Here is a 27,265-nt window from a genome sequence, read left to right on the forward strand (position 1 = left end):
GGAAAAAACCTGACAAGGGATCAAATAATCAGATATTTGGTGCACAATCACATACAAAAGGAACAGATTTTGACATTCTAATTCCATGACGCCATAACCCTGTGGGCAATAATTGTACCGTGAGTTACGAGCATTCCCTTAATATATACCATTCCCTTAGGACTGATTTTACAACTCGCTTATAAATATAATGCAAATTAGGAACAAAATTTTATGTACTCAAGGTCAAGGCCCACCAAAAGGAAATATTTAGCCAAGTATGACAATCAGCTTGAAATATGGATTCAACTATTCTGATCTGTAGATTATGGCTTCTGACATCCATGATCGGGTTGAACAAACAAGATCAAATTGATAACAGATGATATCCAAGAGGCTACTCAACTCATTACCAGTACAATGAGCACTGATTTGTGATTGAATAAATGAGCTCAAAAACTATTCAATACCTTCCGATAGACCAGGAGTGTCCGTGTCTGGAGGGAATATAAGAGAACACGAATGTTATCCGCTATAACCTCCTGCTGCAATGCCTCTGCTAGTCCACGAAGCCCAAATTTACTGCAGCATAAGCTGTAAACCATAATACCCACCTACAGATAAACATAAATTCACGTCAACAGATATATAGCTTCACAATACTAACTTGTAAATTTTTATTAACAGTTTTAGAATCTGAGGAAGAGATAATTAGCATACATGATCCTTCAATGATTATTTGAATGAAAACTTCAAGCATTCTTGATAATCCATCTACATGTAGATGCATGGTTTAAGTTTGCAGGCTTACAATTTTGAGTTCTGCCACGTATTCCATGCCAGTACATTTCTCAGAGGGCACATTCTAGTAATTGCTTACAGGATATCCAAAACCGCCTAGAATGATTTTAAACATAGTAGCAACACTCAACACAGTTGATGTACAAATTCTATTTCACGAGTTTGTCTAATAACCAGTAAATAATAAGTTTTTCAAATGAACATTAGATACACTGGTCCGGCATTGGCATGATATGTCAGACAACATTTGAAGCAACTTCTACCGAAGAAGAGAGTGATAGTCTTCCCTCTTATGCTAATGTTTACATGGAAAAGCCTTGAATTGATGTCCCAACGTTAAAAACGAAAGACTTCCCCTTTGGATAGTTTAATTTTAAAAAATCCCCTTTATATAGAGAGCCAAAATTATAACCATTTGTAGATGTTTGCCAACGCAGTTTTTATCAAGGAAACATATTCAAATCCCATTTCTCACACACACACATCACACTTTAAGACCATAAATAATACTGATAATGAAGGTGCATAATCCTTTCGAAGTATTGGACAAATACCTGACCAGCCTGTGACGACATAATAGCAATTGAAGCAGGTCCCCTGTCCATCCTGTTCTTCATTGCCGGCAACGCAGCCTTGATCAAATTGAAACTCCCCATTAAATTCACGTCCATAATGAACTTCACCCCAAACATTCCTGCTTCTCGATCTCCGTGGCCCAAAACACCCCGTGATTCACAATCAACACATCAATAGGCCCCGCTTCATCCACGGCCCGCTTCAAGGCGTCGTAGTCGCGCACATCGGCGGAGTAGACAGCCACATCGATGCCGGTGGAGAGGCGAATCGAATTCCTGGCCTCCTCAAGCTTATCCACAGAGCGAGCAAGGATCGAGACGCGAGCACCCTCAGCCGCAGCCTGACGAGCCAGGGCGAGACCGATCCCACTCGATCCGCCGGTGATGAAAACGTGGCGATTCTTGATGGGGATCTTCACCGGACGAGGCCGCACGATGAAGTACAGGAGAATGAGAACAGCAAGAGGAGGCAGAAGGAGGAGAGAGAAGAAGGCGAAGTAGACGACCGCCATTCCTCGTTTGCTTCGAAAACTTCGAAATGGTCGCGAAATTTATTTCTTACGCCACTCGCAGCACGGCGATCCTTCCAAGATTGAACATTTGTCATTCACAACGGCCGAAGTCTCAATTTCAGACATCGAACATGTGGCTCTCTCACGTTCGTGGGCTTATGGGCTAGCTTCTTTTAACAAAATTTTATATATCAGTCAAAGCCTTCGTATATTTAAAATTCAAAAAATGTAAAATCAGCATGGATGCTTAGTTAGACAAGTTACAAGATCTCCCATTCCGAATGCCAGCAATATACTAGAAAATCAACCAAAAAAAAACAAAAACAAAACAAAATTGTCCGAGAGATTAATGTCAAGTTTCATGTCAGCGGAGCGAAGTGATTGGACGAGAGGCGAATAAAAAGCATTAAAACAACGATGGAAATCACAGAAGGAGGAGAAATTTCAGGTTTGAAGGAATAATGAGCAGGAAATTGAGGTACGAAGAACATCTGGCATCGGTTAGATTCCTCATTGGCTTTTCAGAGTCTGGCGGAGGAGCAGCAACACAGATTGATGAGGAGGAGGATGGGTGATTGATTCAGCTGAGAAGACCTGAGAAAGCATGAAGATTATAATATTACGAGTAATTGTTCTGCTTCTTCCTCAGGTTCCAATTTAAGCTTCAAGAGCTTCCTATTGATTATTATGTAAGCTTGAAAAATGCTGGAAATTTCTGTTGTCTTCACGTTCACTTTTGAAAGTTGGGTTGAGTATTAGGTGGGAGTGAGGCAGTTGAAGACCCGAATCCATACCATGCCACAGGCACCAGGCATAACGTGACTCTATGATGCCTATGTGGACCGGCGGCTGAGCTTAATTTATCTCATGATCAGTATTATTAATAATTTATGTTCAAGATACCATTTAACTATTCGTCATAAATATATATTTTTTTTCAAGTTCTTTTTTTTTGGCCAACTTTCCTAAAAAAACCAATATATCATAATTATATTTGCATGTAGGATCAAAACAGCCCCATTAACTAACTCATACATATGAGCCGAAACAAAATCACAAAAATAAGAGGCAACCCACTTCCCAGAAAATTTAAGCTAAAAGTTAAATCCATGGTGTACCGGAGCTATATCAATCTAATTAAGCATATATGATAAAATGGAATTAATCAGTAAGCTATGATCCAGGGGGCAACAAATCCGCAGAAAGAAACTGAGAAATGTTCATGAGGTTGGGCCAGTCCACGTTAATTTCATCCATGAGGGTCGAACAATCAAACCATATGGCTATTTAGATCAATATGGTTTTGAATTGAATAACCATATTGAGGAGTTATTTGATTCTTACAGAGAAATATCATTACGCTCAGATCATTTTTCATAATTATCTCTGCCTCAACAATACTAGCAATCTGCCATGATCTCTCAAATCTCATAAACCTTTCATGTTTTGTAAACCCTTGATGCAAAATTACGCTCCTCCTGCTGTGTCCATATCTGTAACACCATCAATTCCCTTGAAAACAACTGATAATTTTCTCAGGCAGGAGACTTTTTGGTCGTTCGTGGTGGCTGTACCATTCACATGAACAATATCCCTGGATGGTTACCCATCGGATTAAAAAGAGTTGGGCTCAGATTTGATCGAGTCATTTCTTCCAATACAGGTGGCGCTTGCATGTACAGATTCTTTCCCCGGTGCGAGACACTGGCTCGTGATAACCTCAACTTAGGATGTTCTTCCAGAAGATCAATGAACTGATTCCACAATCAGATTTTAAAAACATTAGAAAGGCGCAGGCTAAAGATAAATCATATCAGCGCAAGAGAAAAACTTCACTTAATAAAATACAAGTAATCATTAGCACATGAGCCCTGTTCTAGTTCCAGAGTCAAGATGCAGACCATTTCATCCTAACACTCAGCCTATATATGTAATATGTTCACTCAAAGGCCTTATTCACCAACAAGAGTTGGTCCAGTTGGTAAGGAGTCAACTCATAACCCACAAGGTCGTGAGTTCGAATCCCGCTGCTGATGTGAGGACCTTGTTGGGCAGGGCAATTTTGTAAGTATTTCTGTAAGCGCTTTTTGAACCCGGAGGCATGGAGGCATGCCCTGGTCCTGGTAAACCCCGCGAGACCCAATTGACCTAAACTTTTCTGTAACCCAAAAAGCCTTATTCAACAAAGCCCTTAAGTTATTTGTATAAAATTTGTGTTATTTTTTAAAAAATATCCACTTAAATTATTTGTATTGAAAATTACCCTATTAATGGAAACTTATTTTAATATGAGCAAACAATAGGGCAAAAAAATATTGTAAATTTAAGAACAAAATGAATTAAAGCTTCACATGTAGAACCAGAAATAAACCTATCAATTAGTTCCTATTTTAGGGTTAAAAAAAAAAAAAAAGACCATTCACCTAAATTTTGAGTCAAGTCTTTTAAATAAATGAAGTTCTTGGAAGAGCTTCCCCCCAGTTAAAGTTCATATTCAACTTAATCAAAATTAGTCGCTAGTATCAGGTAGTAGATAATTTACCCAAAGTGTCAGGAGTGTGAAAAAAATGCATATATTTGCTTGTAAATTATATATTTATATGTTCAGTGGGAATAGGGCACAAAAGTGTATGTTCAGTGGGAACAAGGCACAAAAGTGCAATGCATATAAAAATTTATTTATTTATTTTCACATGATTATGTGCCTGTCTGGATTAATTGTGAAAAGATAATTCTGTATTATTATATTATCTTCAATCCTATTTATAAGATCTTATTTATAAACTATAAATAAAGTCTTATAATTAGATCTAGAGATTGTATGAAATAAATACGTGGCAGAAGTTTTTTGAGAAAATTGCAAATAAAGACCCCTTAATATATAAATGGCAATCAGGACCCTGAATTTGAGAAATTATTCACAAGGACCCGGTCTCAATTTGCAATTATAAAATCATGGCCAAATTACCAAAATACCCCTCTTTAATTTTTTTTCAAAAAAAACACCACTGCCTCGCCGGAATCCGGCCGCCGATTGCCGACGGCCTTCCTTTGTTTTTTTTTTAAATTGTTTTTTTAAAAAAATTGGGGGGAAGTGAGGTTTGGGGATCAACCTAATGCTTCCCAAATTAGGAATGACTATTGAACCAACAAATTTTTGCTAACATTATAATACAAAAAAAAATATAAGTTAACTCATTTACTCTTGTTCCAGGTGATAACAATAATACATTTGAAAATAACAAGTTCTGATTATAAAATAACAAGTCTGGGATTAAAATTTAACAACACATTTTTTTTATAACAACACACTCTATTGCAGGTGATAACAACATACATTTGAAAATAACAAGTTCTGATTATAAAATAACAAGTCTGGGATTAAAATTTAACAACACGTTTTTTTATAACAACACACTCTGTTTCAGGTGATAACAACAATACATTTGAAAACAACAAGTTCTGATTATAAAATAACAAGTCTGGGATTAAAATTTAACAACATGTTTTTTTATAACAACACACTCTGTTTCAGGTGATAACAACAATACATTTGGAAATAACAAGTTCTAATTATAAAATAACTAGTTTGGAATTAAAATTTAACAGCACCTTTTTTTTTTATATAACAACACATTTTATTCTAAGTGATAATAACAATACATTTGAAAATAACAAGTTCTGATTATAAAATAAGAATTTGAAATTAAAATTTAACAACACGTTTTTTTTATAACAATTAATTATTTTATACTTTTGAAAAATAAATTATTTATAACTTATAAAAAGTATTTTAAATCTATTTAATTTGCTAAAAAAATAATTTTTATCTCCAATTTATAATCAGAACTTGAAGTGTAATTTATTATAGATTAAAAATACTTTTTATTGTTCAAATTTATAAATAAAATTTAGGGAAAATGACAACACACTTTTTTAATTTTTTTTTAAAAAATTTAATCTATATATCTATACAACTCATTATAAATCAAACTACTTCTTATAAATTATAATAGTACAATTTATTGTAGATTAAAAATACTTTTTGATTGCTTAATTTATAAATGAAATTTATCTCTAATTTATAATTAAAAATACTATTTTATTCTTTAGATATAAAACTATTTTTAATATTTAAAGAATGAAATAATAAATTATACTATAATATTTAAATACTTAATAATAAATTTTAATATTTAAAGAATGAAATAATATAAAATTTATACTGTGATTTATAGATTAAAAATACTTAATTATAAATACTTTATAATTTATAAGAAGTAGTTTGATTTATAATGAGTTGTATAGATATATAGATTAAAAAGTATTTTTTAGAAAAAATAATATATTAAAATATTTTTATAAGTTTAAATAATTTATTTTCCAAAATCATAATATAAATAATTTTTTAAAAAAATGTTGTTAAATTTTAATTCCAGACTTGTTATTTTATAATCAGAACTTGTTATTTTCAAATGTATTGTTGTTATCACCTGCAACAGAGTGTGTTGTTATAAAAAAAAAACGTGTTGTTAAATTTTAATCCCAGACTTGTTATTTATAATCAGAACTTGTTATTTTCAAATGTATTGTTGTTATCACCTGCAACAGAGTGTGTTGTTATAAAAAAAACGTGTTGTTAAATTTTAATCCCAGACTTGTTATTTTATAATCAGAACTTGTTATTTTCAAATGTATTATTGTTATCACCTGGAATAAGAGTAAATGAGTTAACTTATATTTTTTTTGTATTATAATGTTAGCAAAAATTTGTTGGCTCAATGGTCATTCCTAATTTTGAGAAGCATTAGGTTGGGGGATCAAATCCCCCCAACCTCACTTCCCCCCAATTTAAAAAAAAAAACAGTTTCAAAAAAAAAAAACAAAGGAAGGCCACCGGCATCAGAGCTCCGGCGGCTGGCAGCCGAGGTGGCGGAGCTCCGGCGGCCGGATTCCGGCGAGGTAGTGGTGTTCTTTTTAAAAAAAAAAAATTAAAGAGGGGTATTTTGGTAATTTGGCCATGATTTCATAATTGCAAATTGAGACCAGGTCCTTATGAGCAGTTTCTCAAATTCAGGGTCCCTGATTGCCATTTTATATATTAGGGGGTCTTTATTTGCAATTTTTCTAAGTTTTTCTGTAAAGCGCAAAAGCATTATTCTAAATGGAGGTAAACAAGCACCGCCGTAGATTCATACCCAGTTATACCTTTCTCACATCTATTCTCTACTTCTGTAGCACATTAATATTTTTGTCTTTTTATTTTGCCTTTTTTATTAACTGTTTCCCATGATCTTTGTCAATCATCATCGTTTTAGATGCGCTAAAACTTTGTGAGGACAGTACTCACCAAAAATAGAAACAGGAAAGATTGGGACGGCAAAATAAGATTCATATGAAACAATGAATAATCCTTTGGAACTCTGATCAAATGGTATTTCGTTCCTCCAGTTTGCTTTTTTTTTTCCCCAAAAAAACCCACGACAAAATGATCATTAATTAAAAAGAAAGTTCACACAGTACAATAAAAAGGTAGACCTACAGTACAAAAATTTAGCCTAAGAAAACAAGTTTTTAAAATAACATCTATCCATCCATCTATCTTGGGAAAATCAAAGTTATGAATTAATACACTGCTTAGCATGTTGGTTCTTTTAACGCTTCTCTATTTGGCTTCCCTTCCAGGAAAATTATGTTTCTCCATTCAAATTATTGTTACCCACTTTATACATCATACAATTCTCATTCATATTTTTAAGAGTTAATCCCATCTGTATTTTTGGTTTTGATCCCTAGAAGTCTTTAGGCAAACCAAAATAAAATCAAGTTTTAAGAAGCAAAACCACTGATTTCAAATTTCTGAAATGAAAACTAAAAGAAGGTCAAGAGACAAAATAATATTAACCCTATTTTTAAATTATTTTTACAATAGTCTAGTGTATCAGAATTCACTGAAAGACTATTGTATGCGACTTACATCCAACTACATAGACTGAAAATCACATCATCTCCTTCCCTTTCCCCTCCACTTTCTTTCTACCCTCCACCAAGCATACTTAACAATGAGTTGTTCTCATGGATGAGGTAAAGAAACCACAAACCTGAACTGGACCTTGACTCCGACTGCAAAATTAATGAGTTCTCGTTTATCATAAATCATAGTGTCAACATTGAACAGACTGGAACAAAACCATATCCTCATGTGTCTGAAAACACGCCATATGGACGAGCATCAGCTCATTGGGGGATTGTCTGGAACTCATAGAAGAACAGTTCAACGATACCACAAGTATAGCAGGACTGTAATTTGAATAAGCTTTTAGTCTTTTAGCAGCTTCAGGAGACCACAGACATGATAGCAGAAACTCAGGTGAAAAAAATCCACCTAACAATATCTAGTTGCCTACAAAAAAAAACAAGGGTATAATGTTACAGGATCAGCATTGCTGTATGCAAATGATCTCACCAAGAAAAATCAACCATTTTAGAACAAATCATATGAAAGTGATATTGCCGAGTTAAGATTATGAAAAATAGAACAAACCTTTTTTTTTTTGGTTTTCTTTTTTTTGGGGGGGGGGGAGGAGGTTGTTCTTATCACAAATAAAAATAAGATTGTAAACCTTGCCGAGTGCAAGAAGACTGAGAGCAGAGCACAAGGTTAATTCCATTAAAAAATCTTCAGGAATTAGAATTTTGCAACGTTTGGAAAATAAAAATCAAAGGAAGAAAACTGATTCTCTTTTTTCTTTTCTTTTTTTTTTTAACTATATACCCAAATAAAAAGGTTAACAGCATGACAATCGTGTGTTAACATAATTACACAAGCAAGCAACCAAATTTGAAGTTCTCTAATCTTAACCAAATGAGTTTAGCATATGAGGTAGATACCTTGCCTAGAATAAATTAGACTATAAGGGCGGGATGTTTCCTGCATTCCTTTGGGCATGGAATTTCTCTATACTTCTGTACCAGTCCCACTGGAAAAATAGCATAGCAAGACGTAATATTCCGGCAGCAAAAACCTCAACAAAAGCCATCAAGAACGAGCTTTGTGGGGAAAATCCAGAAACTCCTAAGGCCAGCAAGTATCCCTCAAAATTGCAGGGGATGAGAAAGCTGCCAGATTTGATGCCATTTAAAGCTCTCCGAGCAACTTCATCAGCTTTCATTAAACCGCCAGAGGACGCAATTAAACTGGTTATCTGTGGTTTTTTCTTGTTTTCTGTGAAGAGCATGTTTCAGTTTATCAATTCGCTTGACTACGTAAAAAAGAAGAGGAAAAAACTGACAAGGGATCAAATAATCAGATACTTGGTGCACATTACATACAAAAGGAACAAATTTTGACATTCTAATTCCATGACGCCATAACCTGCAGGCAATAATTAGGAACAAAATTTTTTATGTACTGTCAATGCCCACCAAAAGGAAATATTTAACTAAGTATGACAATCAGCTTGAAATATGGATTCAAGTATTCTGATCTGTAGATTATGGCTCCTCACATCCATGATCGGCTTGAACAAACAAGATCACTTAACTCATTGCCAGTACAAAATGAACACTGACAAATTACCAAGACCAAAAATGATGTAAATAAATAAGCTCAAAAACTATTCAATACCTTCCGATAGACCAGGAGTGTCCGTGTCTGGAGGGAATATAAGAGAAACACGAATGTTATCCGCTATAACCTCCTGCTGCAATGCCTCTGCCAGTCCACGAAGCCCAAATTTACTGGCAGCATAAGCTGTATAACCATAAATACCCACCTACAGATAAACATAAATTCACGTCAACAGATATATAGCTTCACAATACTAACTTGTAAATTTTATTAACAGTTTTAGAATCTGAGGAAAGAGATAATTAGCATACATGATCCTACAATGATTATTTGAACGAAAACTTCAAGCATTCTTGATAATCCATCTACATGTAGATGCATGGTTTAAGTTTGCAGGCTTACAATTTTGAGTTCTGCCACGTATTCCATGCCAGTAACATTTCTCAGAGGGCACATTCTAGTAATTGCTTACAGGATATCCAAAACCGCCTAGAATGATTTTAAACATAGTAGCAACACTCAACACAGTTGATGTACAAATTCTATTTCACGAGTTTGTCTAATAACCAGTAAATAATAAGTTTTTCAAATGAACATTAGATACACTGGTCCGGCATTGGCATGATATGTCAGCAACATTTGAAGCAACTTCTACCGAAGAAGAGAGTGACAGTCTTCCCTCTTATGCAAATGTTTACACGGAAAAGCCTTGAATTGATGTCCCAAAGTTAAAAACGAAAGACTTCCCCTTTGGATAGTTTAATTTTAAAAAATCCCCTTTATATAGAAAGCCAAAATTATAACCATTTGTAGATGTTTGCCAACGCAGTTTTATCGAGGAAACATATTCAAATCCCATTTCTCACGTACACAGATCACTTTAAGACCATAAATAATACTCCCTCCGTCACATATGTTATAAGCAGATCAAAATGTTACTTAAAATCAGTGAGAGACAATAAACGTGTAAAAATTAGAAGTTTTTTCATTAAAATGTCCTTATTTATGGAGAAGATAAAGTATAAAAAGAGAGAATAAAAAAATTATTAAAATAAAAAAACATGAAAAAGAGAGAATGTGTGATGGGAAGATGATGGTTTGAGAAATGAGATAATAAATATATTAAGTAATTAATGAGGACAAATATTATTTTTATTCTCTTTCTCTCATGCTCTCAAGATTCAGATTCAGATTCGAAAGGCTCTCGTCTCCTCTCCTCCACACCTAATATTTTATTATTATTTTTATTCTCTTTCTATCATGAATTTAAATTTAAAAATATTTTATCCATTAAAATTATGTTTCACTTTATAATCACAATAAATTTTTATGATATCTCTAATATTTTAAAATATATTTCAGCACTAAATTTTATTTCTTCATATTAAAATAATTTAAATTCATTGTATTATGTAAATTTATTTTTTTATCATGTTTTATTATTTATTAAAATTTATACTCATTTTGGTAATTTTACAAACTAAACTTATTTTTATTCAATCATAACCCAAATAACTTTTTACCTAATCTAACGTTTACAAACTAACTTTTATAAAATCCAATCCAAACACAATTCATATCACCAAATTTAACTTTTACCCAATCTAACTTTTTTAAAAGTCAAATTGATAATCAGCTACTTTTATAATCACTAATTCAAAAGAACCTAGTAATTAATCCTCTCCACATTGTTTGGTCGAAGGGTTTTTGGGAGGAGAGGGGAGAGGAGGGGAAGGGAATGGAGGAGAAATTATGTTTGGTTCAGAAAAATAAAAGGGAGGGGAGGAAAAAAAAATTTTCCTTTTAGTCCTCCCCTCCCCTCCTTTTACCCCCTCCAAATTTGGAGTTTTTTTAGAGGAGAGAGAAATATTATGTTTCATCCTGACTAAATTATAAATTTTAGTTTTTTTAATATTCTAAGTTTATCCTTTTCATTAAAAACTTTTTTTTACTATTTGCTTCTTTTTTTACTCTTTTTTCTTTCAGCCTCTACTATTTTTCTACGGATACGGAGACTCTCTTTTTTCCTGCATATTTTCTTTCTCTCATTTCATTATTTCCCACACTCTCTGTTATTAATCTTCCACATCTTTTCCTCTTGTCTGATCATCCATCTCATTCATCTTATCAATATTATCAATATTATTTATTCGTTCATTATGTATAAAGCTATTCTTTATTGGTTTATATGAGTTGAAGTCGTTGAGATCTTCCCACTGCCATTAATCTTCCAAATTTATTGATATGCATGTCCATATATACCTATTTTAATTCAATTTCATTTTTTTTATACAAAACTCTATATGTTATCTAATTAAACATGTAAAGTTACGCACGTTATATAATTAATAATAGAATAGTTTAAAACTTGTAGTATAAATTTATTTGTAATTTATATAATATGCTAAAGATTATAATATATTTTTTATTGACATTTATTTTGATATATGATTATTTATAATCCATTTATGATGTCTCAAGATATATGTTTTTTTTCCAACCAAACAAAACTCATACTCTTCCCTCCTTTTAATTCACCTCCCCTCCCTTCTCCTACATTGAACCAAACAATGCCTTCAAAGTATTGGACAAATACCTGCCCAGCCAGTGACGACACAATAGCAATTGAAGCAGGGCCCCTGTCCATCCTGTTCTTCATTGCCGGCAACGCAGCCTTGATCACATTGAAGCTCCCCATTAAATTCACGTCCATAATGAACTTCACCCCAACCAGTTCCTCCTTCTCGATCTCCGCGGCCCAAAACACCCCGTGATTCACAATCAGCACATCAATAGGCCCCGCTTCATCCACGGCCCGCTTCAAGGCATCGTAGTCGCGCACATCGGCGGAGTAGACAGCCACATCGATGGCGGTGGAGAGGCGAATCGAATTCCTGGCCTCCTCAAGCTTATCCACAGAGCGAGCAAGGATCGAGACGCGAGCACCCTCAGCCACAGCCTGACGGGCCAAGGCGAGACCGATCCCACTCGATCCGCCGGTGATGAAAACGTGGCGATTCTTGATGGTGATTTTCACCGGACGAGGCCGTACGATGAAGTACAGGAGAATGAGAACAGCAAGAGGAGGCAGAAGGAGGAGAGAGAAGAGGGCGAAGTAGACGACCGCCATTTCTCTTATGCTTCGAAAACTTCGAAATGGGCGGGAAATTTATAGTAATCTTACGCCACTCGCAGCTGGGCGATCCTTCCAAGATTGAACATTTATCATTCACAACGACCGAAGACGTGGCTCACTCACCGTCGGGGGCTTGACTGTATTCGTACATTTAAAATTCAAAAAATGTAAAATTAGCAAATGATGCTTAGTTGCAGACAACGGTAAATTCTTCTAGTGCCACGTCATTTGTGATCTCTCCAATTAAATAAAACCAACTCAAATAAATTCAGTGACATGGCATCACTGGTCAGAGAAACAAAAAGTCATGGGTCCCACAAAAGTTTATATTTAACAGTTTCTCTGCCTGTTTGGATGAAATAAAACTATAATTTTAAAAATAATTTTATAATATATAAAGTAAATATGTAAAAAAATTTATCTCAATTTGAGAAAAAATATTTTTACATAACACTTTTAGAGGTATACAAATACTCTCTTAGTGTTCCTCCCTTCCTCTCATTTTCACTTCCAACAATGTCCCTTCCCCCTAGGCCATGAGGCCATCAAGCCACTAAGGTCCTGTTTGGCAAAGAAGTAAAAATTTCTTATAAATACGTTTCATATAAGTTAAGATAAAATTTCTTTCACATACTTGTCTCATATTCCGTAAATCACTATTAAAAAACTACTTGTAAGCTACTTATAAAATGTTTCAAACAGATCCTAAATTCATTAGCAGTTGAAATGTGAAAACCACCCTAGAAAACATTGACCAGTTTAACCCCACTCCACTAATAGGTCCTTCCCCATAATATATTAAAAATATTTATTTATAAAATTTATGACAAAGACATTGTGAGTGAAAAAACTATTTTATTACTCTGTTCCTTATAATTGTGAAGTATGTAATGTTTCTTCTTAATTAAGACACTCAGAAGTTGTCTCAAATTTGATGTGTTGATTTTTCATTTTACCCTTATTTAATTACTCATATTACTTATATCATTATATTTAATTTTCACACATTATCTTTCATTCATATAAATGAGAGTATTTTTGACAAAAAAGTTATATTTTTTACGTATTTATTGTCCCTAACTAATTTTAACTAACATTTTAAATCACGTCATTTGAGTAACCGCCTCTTATAAAACAGAAGGGAAGGAGTACTTGCTAAGCTTTGATTGTTTTGCAATTTTTCAAACTCTTTTAAATTTTAAGTCACATTTAGATAAATTTTCCAACTTGTCGATTTTTAATATGATACCTTAAAAAAATTACAAAATTTGAGAGGTAAAATAAACTAAGTCTTGTACTTAAGACTAAATGAATATCTTATCTATCTTCTATATTTAAAGGCAAAGTAGTATTTTTTTTTTTCAAAACAAAACTTACATCAATTTACTTATATTGATTAGGTTTACTCAATCAGATCTTGTTATACGTGATTTTTTATACAATATGCATATATCTATCGAGTCCAAGTTAGAAATAGAAAATTTATTTTGTAAAAAATTACAAAATTTATTTCTTAAAATATCCTTATTAATCATACATAGTAAGAAAACTTTTATAAAGAGGTGATACAATTGTAAAAAATATTTTTTAAAAATAACACATATTTGTTATAAATTATTAACGCAACTAAATTTTTAAATATTCATAAATTAGTTATCTAATTTTTATATTAAAGATTAGATGTAAAAGTATGAGTGTGTGACAATTCAATTAAAAATTGACAAGTTAGAAAATTTATTTAAATGTGACTTAAAATTTAAAAGAATTTGCAAAATTGCAATAACAATCAAAGTTTAATAAGTAATAAAATAGTTTTTTCCGCTCAAAAAATTAATATATATAACAATGTATTTGTTATTTTACAACATCAACTTAGTATAAATGTTACAAGTAAATATTTTGAACATATTGTTGGGGAGGGCACGATGGTGGAATGGGGTTAAAAAAGTAATGAAGGTTTTTTGGGGTCGTTTTCAAATTTGAATGGCTGACGGATTTGATGGGTAGATGGAACAGAGAAAAAGGGCATTGTTGGAAGTGAAAATAAGAGCCCAGTATGTTTCACACAGACCGATAAAAATCTTAAACTTTATTAACTTTCATTTAAAATTTAAGAAAAATGACTAAAAAATATCTTTTAAAATTTAAAAAGACAGATAGGTCATGTAGATAAGTGAAAGGACCACACAGGCATGAGGTAGAAATCTGGGATTTGCAAAGTTTGGTGAAAAGACTAAACTGTTACTAAAATTAAATGAAAAGCATTAACAGGTTTTATAAAGTGATTGACGACTTTCAAATTAAATTTAATCATTTTCGTAACTTGTTTTACAATTTGTTATTAGCCATTTACAAATTAGGCGAAACTCAGGTGATTCAGTTGAATAAAATTACTAATCATGTAACGTGGCTGATCACTTGTGAAATGAAAGTATCAATTTTCATAATATATTTCACAACCTGTTATTAGCCATTTCTAAACAATTTTACTTAATATGTAGCATGATCAATAACTTGCGAAATGAATTTGTCCATTTTTATAACATATTTTGCAGCCTGTTGTTAGACATTTCCAGACAATTTTACTAAATATGGAATGTGATTGATAACTTGAAAAATGAATTTGACTATTCCATAATATGCTTTGTGTAATATTCTAAATTTTATTTTAAGATTTAGTTTAAAAAAATTCAAAAAAAATAAAATTAGAATTAAAAAATAAAATAATAATATTTTTAAATAAAAAAAGGGGGAAGAAGTCAACTTTCCACCAAAATTCAATGCAAAGTAGGAGTTGGGGGTTGGGATAAAATTTAGGGAAAATTGCAAATAAAGACCGTGGAATATATAAAATCGCAATTTGGGTCCTTGAATTTGTATAATTGCTGTCAGAGACCCGGTCCCAAATAAGAATTATGAAATGTTGATTAAAAGTCAAAAACGCCCTTCTGCTTCTCCTTGTCTTTTTTTCATCTTATCCTCTCCTTCTCTTTCCTTTTCTTCCCCTCTATCCTTCTCTCCGTGCTTCTTTTTCCTCCTCCTCATCTCATTCCCCTTCCTTCTCCTTCTTCTCCAGTCCCACTTCCTTGTCCTTAACCCCATCTCCCCCAACTTCTCTCATTCTCTCTTTTCCCTCTGTCATCTTCTTTGTTCCTTCTCCCAAAGCAAGTGAATAACAGGACTTAGAAGAAGGATGCCAAGGGAAACAATAATTAAGCTCAACAAGACTCTCGCTGGATATTGTTGAAGCCTAGCTTCGACAGGGAATTGGGTTCCAGTTTGTCACCGAGTTCTATGTTGAAGTCGAAGATGGTTGCAGTGACGACGGCAAGTGTGCGATGATTGCTTGGTGCTCAGACAACGCCCAACAAATCTGGATTTTTATTCTTCATTTCTATTTTAATTTTCAGTTTTTGTTCATAATTGAAAATAACAAGTTTGATAAGTTGTTAAAAATAACAAGTTGACAAGTTCTGATACCCAATTCACGACAAGTTCAGTAATACGAATAACAAGTTTAGGAAGGAAAATAACAACTTCTGATAAGCAATTCATAGAAATTTGAGTTTCTGTGTTAAAATGACAGCATTTTCAGATTTCTTTAGCAGATGACAAGTTCTGATACACAATTCATGACAAGTTCAGTAAGGTGAATGACAAGTTTAGTAAGGTGAATGACAACTTCTGATAAGCAATTCATAGAAATTTGAATTTCTCTGTTAAAATGACAGGTTCCCATTAGGTTTTCATACTTTTTCTGTTAAAATGACTGAATTTCCACATTGATTTATGAAAATGACAAGTTCATAATAGAAAATGACAAGTTTCTACAAGATTTTCATACTTTTTTTTCCTAGAAATACAGTTTGTACATTTCTGACAGCAACCACTTCTGATAAACACGAAATGACAAGTTCACAATGAAAAATGACAAGTTAAGTATGACAAATGACAAGTTCCCATAACGTTTTCATACATTTTCATACTTTTTCTGCTGGAATTACAATTTGCACATTTCTGACAGCACCAACTTCTGATAATTGCAAAAAAGCTCTAAATTGTGGAAATCAAGTATGATGACTGTATTTCGGTGGATAAATCGATCAAGGTGTGGGATGTGAGAAACAAACGAGCCTTAAATACAGTGCTAAATGAATAAAGTTCTCACCTTATATGTAGAATTTGATAGTTTCTTGTTCATATGATATGACAATTTACATTTGGGATTTCATGGTTGATGATGCACTTGTGAGTGGATATGATCATCATAGTGCATTTGCTGCTGGTGTTGATATGAGCATGCTTCTTGAGGGGCTTATGAGAGTTCTGGTACTATAATTTTATACATTAGGAGGAAATGAGAGGTGAAATTGATGATAAAAGATGTTAATCAGAAGTGGTTACTGTCAGAAATCTACATATTGTTATTTCAGCAAAAAAATTTATTGTATGAAAACGTGATGGGAACTTGTCATTTTACATACTTAACTTATCATTCGCTATTATAGGCTTGTAATTTACTGTTTATCAGAAGTGTTTGTTGTCAGAAATCTGCACATTGTTATTTTAACAGAAAAATTTACAATTGTATGGAAACGTTATGGGAATTTGTCATTTTACATACTTAACTTGTCATTCGCTATTGTAGACTTGTCATTTACTGTTTATCAAAAGTGGTTGCTATCAGCAATGTGCAAATTGTGATCATAGCAGAAAAAGTATGAAAACATTATGAAAACTTGTCATTTGTCATACTTAACTTGTCATTTTCCATTATGAACTTGTTATTTCGTGTTTATCAAAAGTAGGTGCTGTTAGAAATGTGCAAATTATAATTCCAACAGAAAAAGTATGAAAATGTATGAAAACATTATGGGAACTTGTCATTTGCCATACTTAACTTGTCATTTTTCATTATAAACTTGTCATTTCATATTTATCAGAAGTTGTTGCTGTCAAAAATATGCAAATTGCAATTCTAGCAAAAAACAGTATGAAAATGTATGAAAATCTTATGGAAACTTGTCATTTTCTATTGTGAACTTGTCATTTGATAAATCAATGTGAAAATCCAATCATTTTAACAGAAAAAGTATGAAAACCTAATGAGAACCTGTCATTTTAACACAGAAACTCAAATTTCTATGAATTGCTTATCAGAAGTTGTCATTCGCCTTACTAAATTTGTCATTCACCTTACTGAACTTGTCATGAATTGTGTATCAGAACTTGTCATCTGCTAAAGAAATCTGAAAATGCTGTCATCTTAACACAGTAACTCGAATTTCTATGAATTGCTTATCAGAAGTTGTTATTTGCTTTCCTAAACTTGTTATTCGCATTACTGAACTTGTCGTGAAGTGGGTATCAGAACTTGTCAATTTGTTCTTTTCAACAACTTATCAAACTTGGTTCAGACATCACCATATTATTGTCAAAACAAACAAGAAATTGCATTGACTTTTTATAAGATTCAAAGTCTAAAATGCTTTTTAAGAATTCTAGCATAGCATCTATCAACGTAAAATAATAAAGAAGCACCTCAAAGAGAGTCTTTAGCTCAGAATCTTCAACATTGCTGTTAATGTTTCTAACAAAAATTGTTCTAGAAGAATGTTCAACAAAAGAAAGTTTCCGTTTAAAACGTCCGAAGCAACTAGGATCTTTATCTGGACCATTGGCCCCTTTTCCTATAGTTAGATGTTCATCGCCTTCCAGCTCCATACCTCCACTACTGCCAAACAGATCAAAATCTTCCAGGTTATCACCAGTTTTGGTAAATTATTGAAACTCGAGTCATCAAAAACACCAAAAGATGGACCATCTTCATCAAGAAGGAGATTTCTAATGGTGTTAGCCTCAATTTCTTCAAGAGATTTGTATAGTTTATCATCAAGAAGAGGGAGACAAGTCGGAGAATGAAGAAAGAGGGAGACGACTTGGAAAGTGAAGAAAGATAAAGTAAGGGCATGTAGACAAGGGACTGCAAAAAAGCAGAAGGGCGTTTTTGACTTTTAATCCCACGGTCTTTATTTGCAATTTTCCCTAAAATTTATTAGGGGGAACTCCCCCTAATAAATATGTGGGGGTGTTAAATATCCCCCCACATTTCAGTTTTTGCCGTGCGCAGGACAGAAAGACGGAAAGAGAGAATTAGTGTGAGTGAGAGAAGCAGACCACTGAAGGAGGGGATAAGTTTTAAAAATAATTTAGGCATATAAAATTATTTTTTTCTTTCAAACTTTTTTATAAATATTTTTTATATATTTTACGCTTCTTAATAGTAGTATTACTATAGTAATTAGAAAAAAATTTGAGACTTATATATAATATAAGTATTGAGTTTTGATAATATATTATTATAGGAATTTAAAGATAAATAAGTAGTTAATTTAAATCAGTTTAGATTTACTCATTTATTGGTTTTTAGTATTTAAATTAATTTTGTTTAGTTGGAAAAATATATATAAGATATATATATTATATTTTTACCAATTAAAATTAAGTTAAATAATTTATTTAGGTTCTTTGACATATTATTGATATTTTAATCAGTTTAGTTTTGTTTATTGGGTAACTGGAGGTTTTAAAATCATTATTTTAGCTAAAATTTTTATTATTTATAGAAATATATATATATATGATAGTTATAACTATTAAAATTTTGATTAAATTATTTATTTTTAAATATTTGAAGCATTATTGAATTTTTTATCGTTTGGTTTGAAGTTTAAATTTTAAATGAGATTTTTAGAATCCAGAATATAATAAATCCATATTTTGAAATTTTGAAAAATTCTTTTATTAGAGTAAATAATTTGGAGGATGTAAATAAATGTTTTGGCTTGTTAGAAAATTATAAGTTGGTTCTGAAATACTTAATTTTGGGTTATGAGAGCTGTGAAAATTTAGAATAAAAATTAAATTAAGTTAAAAATTTAAATAATATATAGAAGCTTAATTAATTAATTAATTAGCTGATATTAATATGTGGTTATATTAGTAATATAGATTAATTATTATTTGAGCAAAGGATTGACCTTGTAGTTCCTTACTATTGCATTGGCGAGAAGTAACCACTTTTCACTTGTTATATGTGCTAATGTGTTGTTTGTGAGTATTTTGCTATTTTAGAATAATAATGTGTTATTTAGAACTCAAGTAGATATGTTATACCTTTTGAGCTATGAAAATTGTCTTGTGAGATTTTTGAAATTATGATTGAGAAGTATGAAAAAATATATGATTTATATCTTATGGATTATACTGAGAAAAGACTGAGACGTTTTTCATTATATTGTGAATGATTAGTTGTTATTTAGATTTTGGATTGAGCCCCATCCTACCATATGGTGTAACATCGGTTATCTCCAACCTGTTACTAACCTTTTTAAACTCCAAATTTAATAACACTAACCATGGTAGAAAAGAATCTTAGTATAATATTTGAAAAGGCTACCATGGTTATAAAAAGAAATTTGATTCGCCAAGAATGTTAATCATGATAGAAAAGACCTGAACTAATTATTCAAAATGTCTATCATGATTATAAGAGTTTTACTAAGCAAATTATATGAGTACCGTAACTAATAATATTTCACAATAACTGGGCCTTGGGCTTTGCAAAGCCCAGCACATCACAATTCATCTCTAAGCCCATAACATGATATTTTCAGAATAAAATTTGTCCAAACCAACAGTAGTCAACTACTTTCAAAAGTTATTGTGGGTTCATAGCTTACAGACCCAAGCAACCCAGCAACAAAAGTAATTAAGACCATAAGTCTCGATTAAATCAGAGTATGCAAAAAGAGCTATATGTGGCAATATACAATACTCATCACATGACTAAAAGGAGGCTAAACAAGATAAACTTGATAGCTAAGCATTCGCTGCCTTCCCTGACGGACCAGCCCTAGAGCTATTATCTGAAAATGTTAAACCACGGGGTGAGACAAAAGCCTCAGTAACCAACCATCCTACTCATTAGGCATACAAGTAAGTGCTTGAGAGGTGTCAAGTGGAACAGTTACTAAAATCATAACATTAACAATTGTCACATGGTTATATATATATATATACACATATACATATCAAAATGCAATATCTCACTCTCAATTCCACCTTATTTCCTCACACCTTATTTCCTCTGACTGAACCCATGGGCTAGTACTGTCCCATGTGACTGGTAGTTCAACATAATAAGCTCACTGATCAGGTGATGTGAATAGGCCAAAATCCACAGAGCACAAGATCAGACCATGGGTTCCCCCTCTAGTCCACTAGCGGGGTGTCATACACCCTACAATACATGATAGGGCCAAAGGATCAACCAGTGTACATCTGGCGTCCTCCCACCTTATTACCTCTATAATATGTACAAAAATTCACCCCCTTATTCTCCCTATAACATGTCTCCCACAAATCAACGTTCACCGTCCCCTCTCGTATTTATACTCATGAGAATAGTCATTTACCAATAACATAATAACTTTCACATTTATCAAAATCGAGATTTCGAAATTTCAATAATCAACACCAGTCCTCAAACCATTTCTCAATAAATTCTTGTTCCACATGACAAATTTATAAAGTCATAATTTCATACTATTTTTCAATAACATAAAGTATCTCAAGGCAATTTCAACAACGATGCCTTTCATTGCTCAAATAATAATTCAATGGCATTTCAAGAATCTCATATAATTTGAAATCACTCACAAACATCATACAAGCATACATAACAAGTGGAAAGTGGTTACCTTTCACCAAGGCTATAAAAAGAATTACTACAAAGTCAACCCCGTGCTCAAACCAACAATCCAATAATCAATCTACACCATTAATATAACCACAAATTAATATAAGCTAATTAATTAAGCTTATATATATTAGTTAAATTCCTAATTTAATTTAATTATCATTCTAAATTCTCACAACTCTTATAATCCAAAATTAAGTACTTTAGAACTAATTGGTAATTTTTCTAACAAGCCAAATTATTTATTTACATCCCTCAACTTATTTACTTTAATAAAAAGAATTTTCTAAAATTTCTAAATATGAAATTAGTATATTCTAAATTCTAAAAATCACATTTAAAATTTAAGCCTTAAAACCGGACCATCAAAAATTCAATAGTGTCTCAAATATTTATATATATAAATAATCAAACCAAGATTTTAATGGCATATATATGTTTTTTTTTTCCATAAATAAGAAACTTTAACTACAATAATTATTTTAAAACCTCTAATCACTCAATAAATAAAACTAAACCGATTAAAATTTTAAGAATATATCAAACAATCCAAATAAATTATTTAACTTAATTTTAATCGGTATAAATATGATATATCTCATAAATAACATATTTTTTTATTAAAAATTAATTTGTAAATACTAAAATCAACAAATAGACAAATCTAAACCGGTAGAAATGATCTATTATAACAGATCTACAATACTGTGATTAATAATCATCAAAACTAAATACTTGTTCCAAACTTTATATCAAAAATTTTCTTTAAGCAATACAAAATTACTATCATTAGATAGATCTGACTGAATAGAACAACTTTCATGAAGGAAGTTTTGTAATTAGAAGTAGTTTTACTTACCAAAACTATCTGAAACGATGAAGAAAGAAGGGAGAAAGACGAGCGACGCCGCGAGCAGAACGAAGAATGAACGCGGAGAGAGAGAAGGAGAAGAGGAAAAAATGACGGGAGAAAGTAAAAAGAAGTCACTCGGGGTAAACTAAAGTTAAAGACCCAAAATAAAACGGAGAAAATAACAATTGGGAACCCTCTTTTTTTTTTTTTAATATTTAAATTCGTGGAGTAAAATTTAAGATGTTACATATGGTAAGGTCGTTATTGATGCACATTGGTTGGCTTCCTTCATCTCTAGAATAAGGGATAGACGTTGGTGACTTCTTACTTGTCCCCCAATGAGTGGGATAGGCCTATATATCTGATTGATCCCTTGTAGTGAGGGATAGAATTATGTGATTTGTGTGTTAGCTCCTATAACAAGGGTTTGGATGATTGAGATTATTTGAATATACATATTTCCATCGATATATCTATATTTCCTGAGATTTAATAACCATCCCACTTGATACCTTACGATCACATGTTAGTATGTATGATGAATTAGAAAGCTGGTTACTGAGGCGTTTGTCTCACCCCCATGGTTTTTACTATCTTCAAGTGATAGTTCAGGTGGTAACCCATCAGGGAAGGCTTCGGAGGCATAGAGTGCTGTTATAGCTTGTATAGCCTCCTTGCTTTTGTTCTATATACTGGTTTATTATATATTGCCACATAGGGCTCATCTACTCTAGTGTTGTAAACTAATATTTTTAATTACTACTATCTGATATGGGAGACCGTTAGAAGGCTAGAAATCTTTAAGACTTTACGTGTTATGCTATAAAGTGTTGACTTTTGACTAATGGGCTCCATCCTTTATACTAAAATGATTTGTCAGTTCGTATATTTGAAAATATGAGTTTGGATTGGGTTAATGGTTGAATGATATTTCTGGATTTTGGAAGTCCAAGGCCCAAGTTAATGATAGAAGTGCTCATGATATAAGTTTATTTTTTTTAATCTAAATGAGTTTTGACTGGATGGTTGTCTCACTTTGCAACCTGTTATTAGCAATTTCTAGATAATACTAAACATATAATGTAATTGACAACTTGTGAAATGAAGTTGACTATTCCCATAATGCATTTTGTAACTTATTACTAGTCATTTTCAGACAATTTTACTAAAAGTGTAACATGATTAACAATTTACAAAATGCATATGACTATTTTCATAACACATTTTGCAACATTTATTAGTCATTTTCAGACTTGGTGCAAATTTTTGGGGAGGCTAAGTCAGACAAGTTGACTAGACATGTAACGTAATTAACAACTTGAAAAATGTATTTGCCTATTTTCATACTATTGACTTAATCAATTTCCACCAAATATAACCTTTTGGGAGAATTAAATAATGAGGTAAATGTTTTGAGAAATTAGTAGATAATAGATAAATACCCCTGAAGTATGTCATAATAAACATATTAACAATAATTTTCATGATTTACTACATTTGTAATAGAATTGACCATTAGAATTATGGTATTTACCAAAAAACAGTAACTCTGTGACAGCAATTACATTACATATATTCAAATGAGAAATGAGAAAGCCCAAAGTATATGTGTTCTTCAAGTCGTATGAGGAAGCCAAAGAAATAGAGAAGTAGCCCATTACACGATTGAAGAATGGTAATGTGAGAAAAGTAGAGGTAATTTAAAATAATTCTAGAAGTTGGAAGTTCGGATGAACCCTAAACAAGTAAAACGAAGTTGGAAGTTCAGATAAAGATGATTTGAAAGTGAGGATCTGTAATTGTTTTAGGAGAGAAGGACGTCGGGAACATCATGAGGGAGAGAGAAAAGAGCCTGAAGTGAGAGAGAAGAACTCTCTTTGATCTGACAAAAAAAGAGTGAAAGAAAGGGCATATAGGTAAATTGTCAAAAATTGCAAATCCCAAATGAATACCTACGGAGTTATTTGTCTTTTTATGAAATTAGAATGACTTATTTAAAATTTTAGAATTTAATAGGTATTTATATGGGATTTTTTCTAAAATTTAATAACTTTCTAACTTTATCCTTATTTAATATATATTATATCTCATATAAATAAAGTCGACATAGTAATAAATGAGGGATAAAATTGTACATCGATACAAAAATTTCTCTCAATGCCTTATAAATAGAATTAAAAAAAATCTTCTTTCTCTGTCCTATAAATAGGACCAGAGGAATATAAATTTTTGTGGGACCCATGACTATTGATTCCTCTTACCATTACTGCCATGTGAGACTGAATTTATTTGAGTTGGTTTCATCTAGTTGGCAGGGAAGTTAAAAACATAAAACAAAACGAAAATTGTCTGAGAGACTAATGTCAAGTTTCGTGTCAGCAGAGCGAAGTGATTGGACGAGAGGCGAATATAAAGCATTAAAAAACAATGGAAATCACAGAAGGAGGAGAAATTTCAGGGTTTGAAGGAAAATGAGCAGGAAATTGATGTAAGAAGAATATCTTGCATCGGCTAGATCCCTCATTGGCTTCTCAGAGTCTGGCGGAGGAGCAGCAACACAGATTGATGAGGAGGATGGGCGATTGATTCAGCTGAGAAAACCTAAGAAAGTATGAATAGTACTCTTCATGCCCTCAATATGAGACTTATTTAACTAATTTAATTATATTAAAGAAGTTAAGTAAGTTAGTTAATTATAAGAAATATAATATGTTTTTTTCAAAATACCATAATCATCTTCTTTAATATCCTTCCTCCTCCCCTTTACTTGATTATACTTGAGGGAGTATTATAAGATGATTTAGGAAAAAAACTAATAAATATGATAAATAGATTTTATATTTAGGACCGAAACCAACTTAACAATTAGGTCATATATTAAAGACTGAAAGAGTATAATATTACGAGTAATTTTCTGCTTCTTCCTCAGGTTCCAATTTAAGCTTCAGGAGCTTCCTATTGATTATTATACAATCTTGAAAAACGCCGGAGATTGTTTTTGCTCAAAAAAAAAAAAAAACGCCGGAGATTTTCTCTTGTCTTCACCTTCACTTTTGTGTGTTGCGTGGAGTACTAGGCGGGAGAGTGACGCAGTTGAGAGACTCGAATCCACGCAATGCCACAGGCACCGCGCACAACGTGATTCTGTGCCTATGTGGACCGACGGATGATTTAATTTACCTCGTTATCAATATTATTAATAATTTATGTTCAAGAGAGTACCATTTAAATTTTATGACAACCCGCGCTATTTATTAGTCATAAATAATTTTTTTCAAGTTTTTTTTTTTGCCAACTTTCTGGACAAAAAAAACCAATATATCATAATTATATTTGCAGGTAGGATCAAAACAGCCCCATCAACTAACTAAAATCACAAAAATAAGAGGCAACCCACTTCCCAGAAAATTTAAGCTAAAAGTTAAATCCACGATGTACCAGAGCTACATCAACATAATTAAGCATATGTGATAAAATGAAATTAACCAGTAGGCTATGATCCGGGGGCAACAAATCTGCAGAAAGAAACTGAGAAATGTTCATGAGGTTGGGCCAATCTACGTTAATTTTATCCACGAGGGTCGAATAATCAAACCACATGGCTATTTAGATCAATATGGTTTTGAATTGAATAACCACATTGAGGAGTTATTTGATTCTTACAGAGAAATATCATTACGCTCAGATCCTTTTTCACAATTATCTCTGCCTCAACAATACTAGCAATCTGCCATGATCTCTCAAATCTCATAAACCTTTCATGTTTTGTAAACCCTTGATGCAAAATTATGCTCCTCCTGCTGTGTCCATATCTGTAACACCATCAATTCCCTTGAAAACAACTGATAATTTTCTCAGGCAGGAGACTTTTTGGTCGTTCGTGGTGGCTGTACCATTCACATGAACAATACCCCTGGATGGTTTACCCATCAGATTGAAAAGAGTTAGGCTCAGATTTGATCGAGTCATTTCTTCCAATACAGGTGGCGCTTGCATGTACAGATTTTTTCCCCGATGCGAGACACTGGCTCGTGATAACCTCAACTTAGGATGTTCTTCCAGAAGATCAATGAACTGATTCCACAATAAGATTTAAAAAACATTAGAAAGGCGTAGGCTAAAGATAACTCATATCAGCACAAGAGAAAAACTTCACTTAATAAAATACAAGTAATCATTAGCACATGAGCCCTGTTCCAATTCCAGAGTCAAGATGCAGACCATTTCATCGATGACGGGATATTTTCCTCATGATGTAAATTGCGTGAAGCTAAGTCAAATCAGCCAAGGTAAAGGCGGGCACAAGACTCGCACTGAAGATCCGACCATGGCCGTTTCCAAATAAAAAAAATTGTAATGTTTCTGCTTTCTAATATGGAATCCTCACTTGACAGGTCTTTATACAGACAATAATTAAAAAAAGTGAAACGATAATGGAAGTAATAAAAACACTCAAGTAACTATGAAGGTTTGACTCTTCAAGATTATTCATGTGCTTCCAAAATAATCTTTCAAGGGCACAAAGTCAAATGAACGTACAAGAAGCTGCTCTGCAAATTCCACACGCTAAAATATTTAAATTTAAATACATCATTTTAAAACGTACAGTATTAGATGAAAAAGATAATGGCAAAATAAGGACTCAGAAAGAGAGAAAAAAAAGTATATGCGCCCCCAGGCATGAGCTGCAGTGAAACGTACATGTTAATAGTTCCAGTTTCATAACACATATTCATACATATTTGGTTTAGTCCCTTAAAAGACATCAAGAATAGAGAAGCATTAAGAAAACATAAAACTATTAAATTTATAATATACATCGAAGAGGTTCGGAAGTCAAGAGCTGAGAAATAACCTTCTGCAATGTGACTGAAGGCTCCACTTCAATAAGTACACCAGGACCACACACAAGGCACTCTTTATCCCTCTCGAATTCCGTGACTTTAGTATGGACGCCTTGTGTTCCATTGTACCTACATAAGATGGATTAATTGGTAAATGGTCATACTTTATCCTGTGCGTCTAAGACACAAAATAACAAGCGAATTGTGTGAGCACACAGATTTGTATGTACAAAA

The 27,265-nt window shown here is 32.5% G+C and overlaps 1 protein-coding gene, 1 long non-coding RNA gene and 1 pseudogene across 2 annotated transcripts; all 3 read right to left on the reverse strand.

The window, feature by feature from the left end:
- Positions 1–449: 449 nt before the first annotated feature.
- LOC114738323 (3-dehydrosphinganine reductase TSC10A-like) lies at positions 450–2,172 on the reverse strand (annotated as a pseudogene).
- A 6,606-nt stretch (positions 2,173–8,778) lies between these two features.
- On the reverse strand, positions 8,779–12,567 carry LOC114738322 (3-dehydrosphinganine reductase TSC10A-like). The gene is made up of 3 exons (XM_028926361.1): positions 12,034–12,567; positions 9,495–9,642; positions 8,779–9,092 (listed from the first exon to the last, which is right to left on the reverse strand). The coding sequence occupies exons 1-3, from the start codon at positions 12,565–12,567 to the stop codon at positions 8,779–8,781; spliced, it is 996 nt and encodes a 331-aa protein (XP_028782194.1).
- Positions 12,568–25,591: 13,024 nt separating this feature from the next.
- Positions 25,592–27,162, reverse strand: LOC114738321 (uncharacterized). The gene is made up of 2 exons (XR_003739527.1): positions 27,043–27,162; positions 25,592–26,261 (listed from the first exon to the last, which is right to left on the reverse strand). It is a non-coding gene; the product is annotated as an uncharacterized LOC114738321 (long non-coding RNA).
- Between the last annotated feature and the right edge of the window lie 103 nt (positions 27,163–27,265).

This window comes from Neltuma alba, unplaced genomic scaffold (assembly GCF_004799145.2).
Source record: "Neltuma alba isolate B1F8T4 unplaced genomic scaffold, ASM479914v2 tig00013577_pilon, whole genome shotgun sequence".
NCBI lineage: Eukaryota > Viridiplantae > Streptophyta > Magnoliopsida > Fabales > Fabaceae > Neltuma > Neltuma alba.

What these genes read in the sequence shown, in the direction of transcription:
- LOC114738322 (XM_028926361.1), bottom strand. Translation starts at nt 12,567, where the DNA reads ATGGCGGTCGTCTACTTCGCCCTCTTCTCTCTCCTCCTTCTGCCTCCT. An exon ending in TGTCGTCACTGGCTGGGCAG is followed by an intron (nt 9,643 to 12,033) that starts GTATTTGTCCAA and finishes GTTTATCTGTAG; the next exon opens with GTGGGTATTTATGGTTATAC. An exon ending in CACTCCTGGTCTATCGGAAG is followed by an intron (nt 9,093 to 9,494) that starts GTATTGAATAGT and finishes TGCTCTTCACAG; the next exon opens with AAAACAAGAAAAAACCACAG.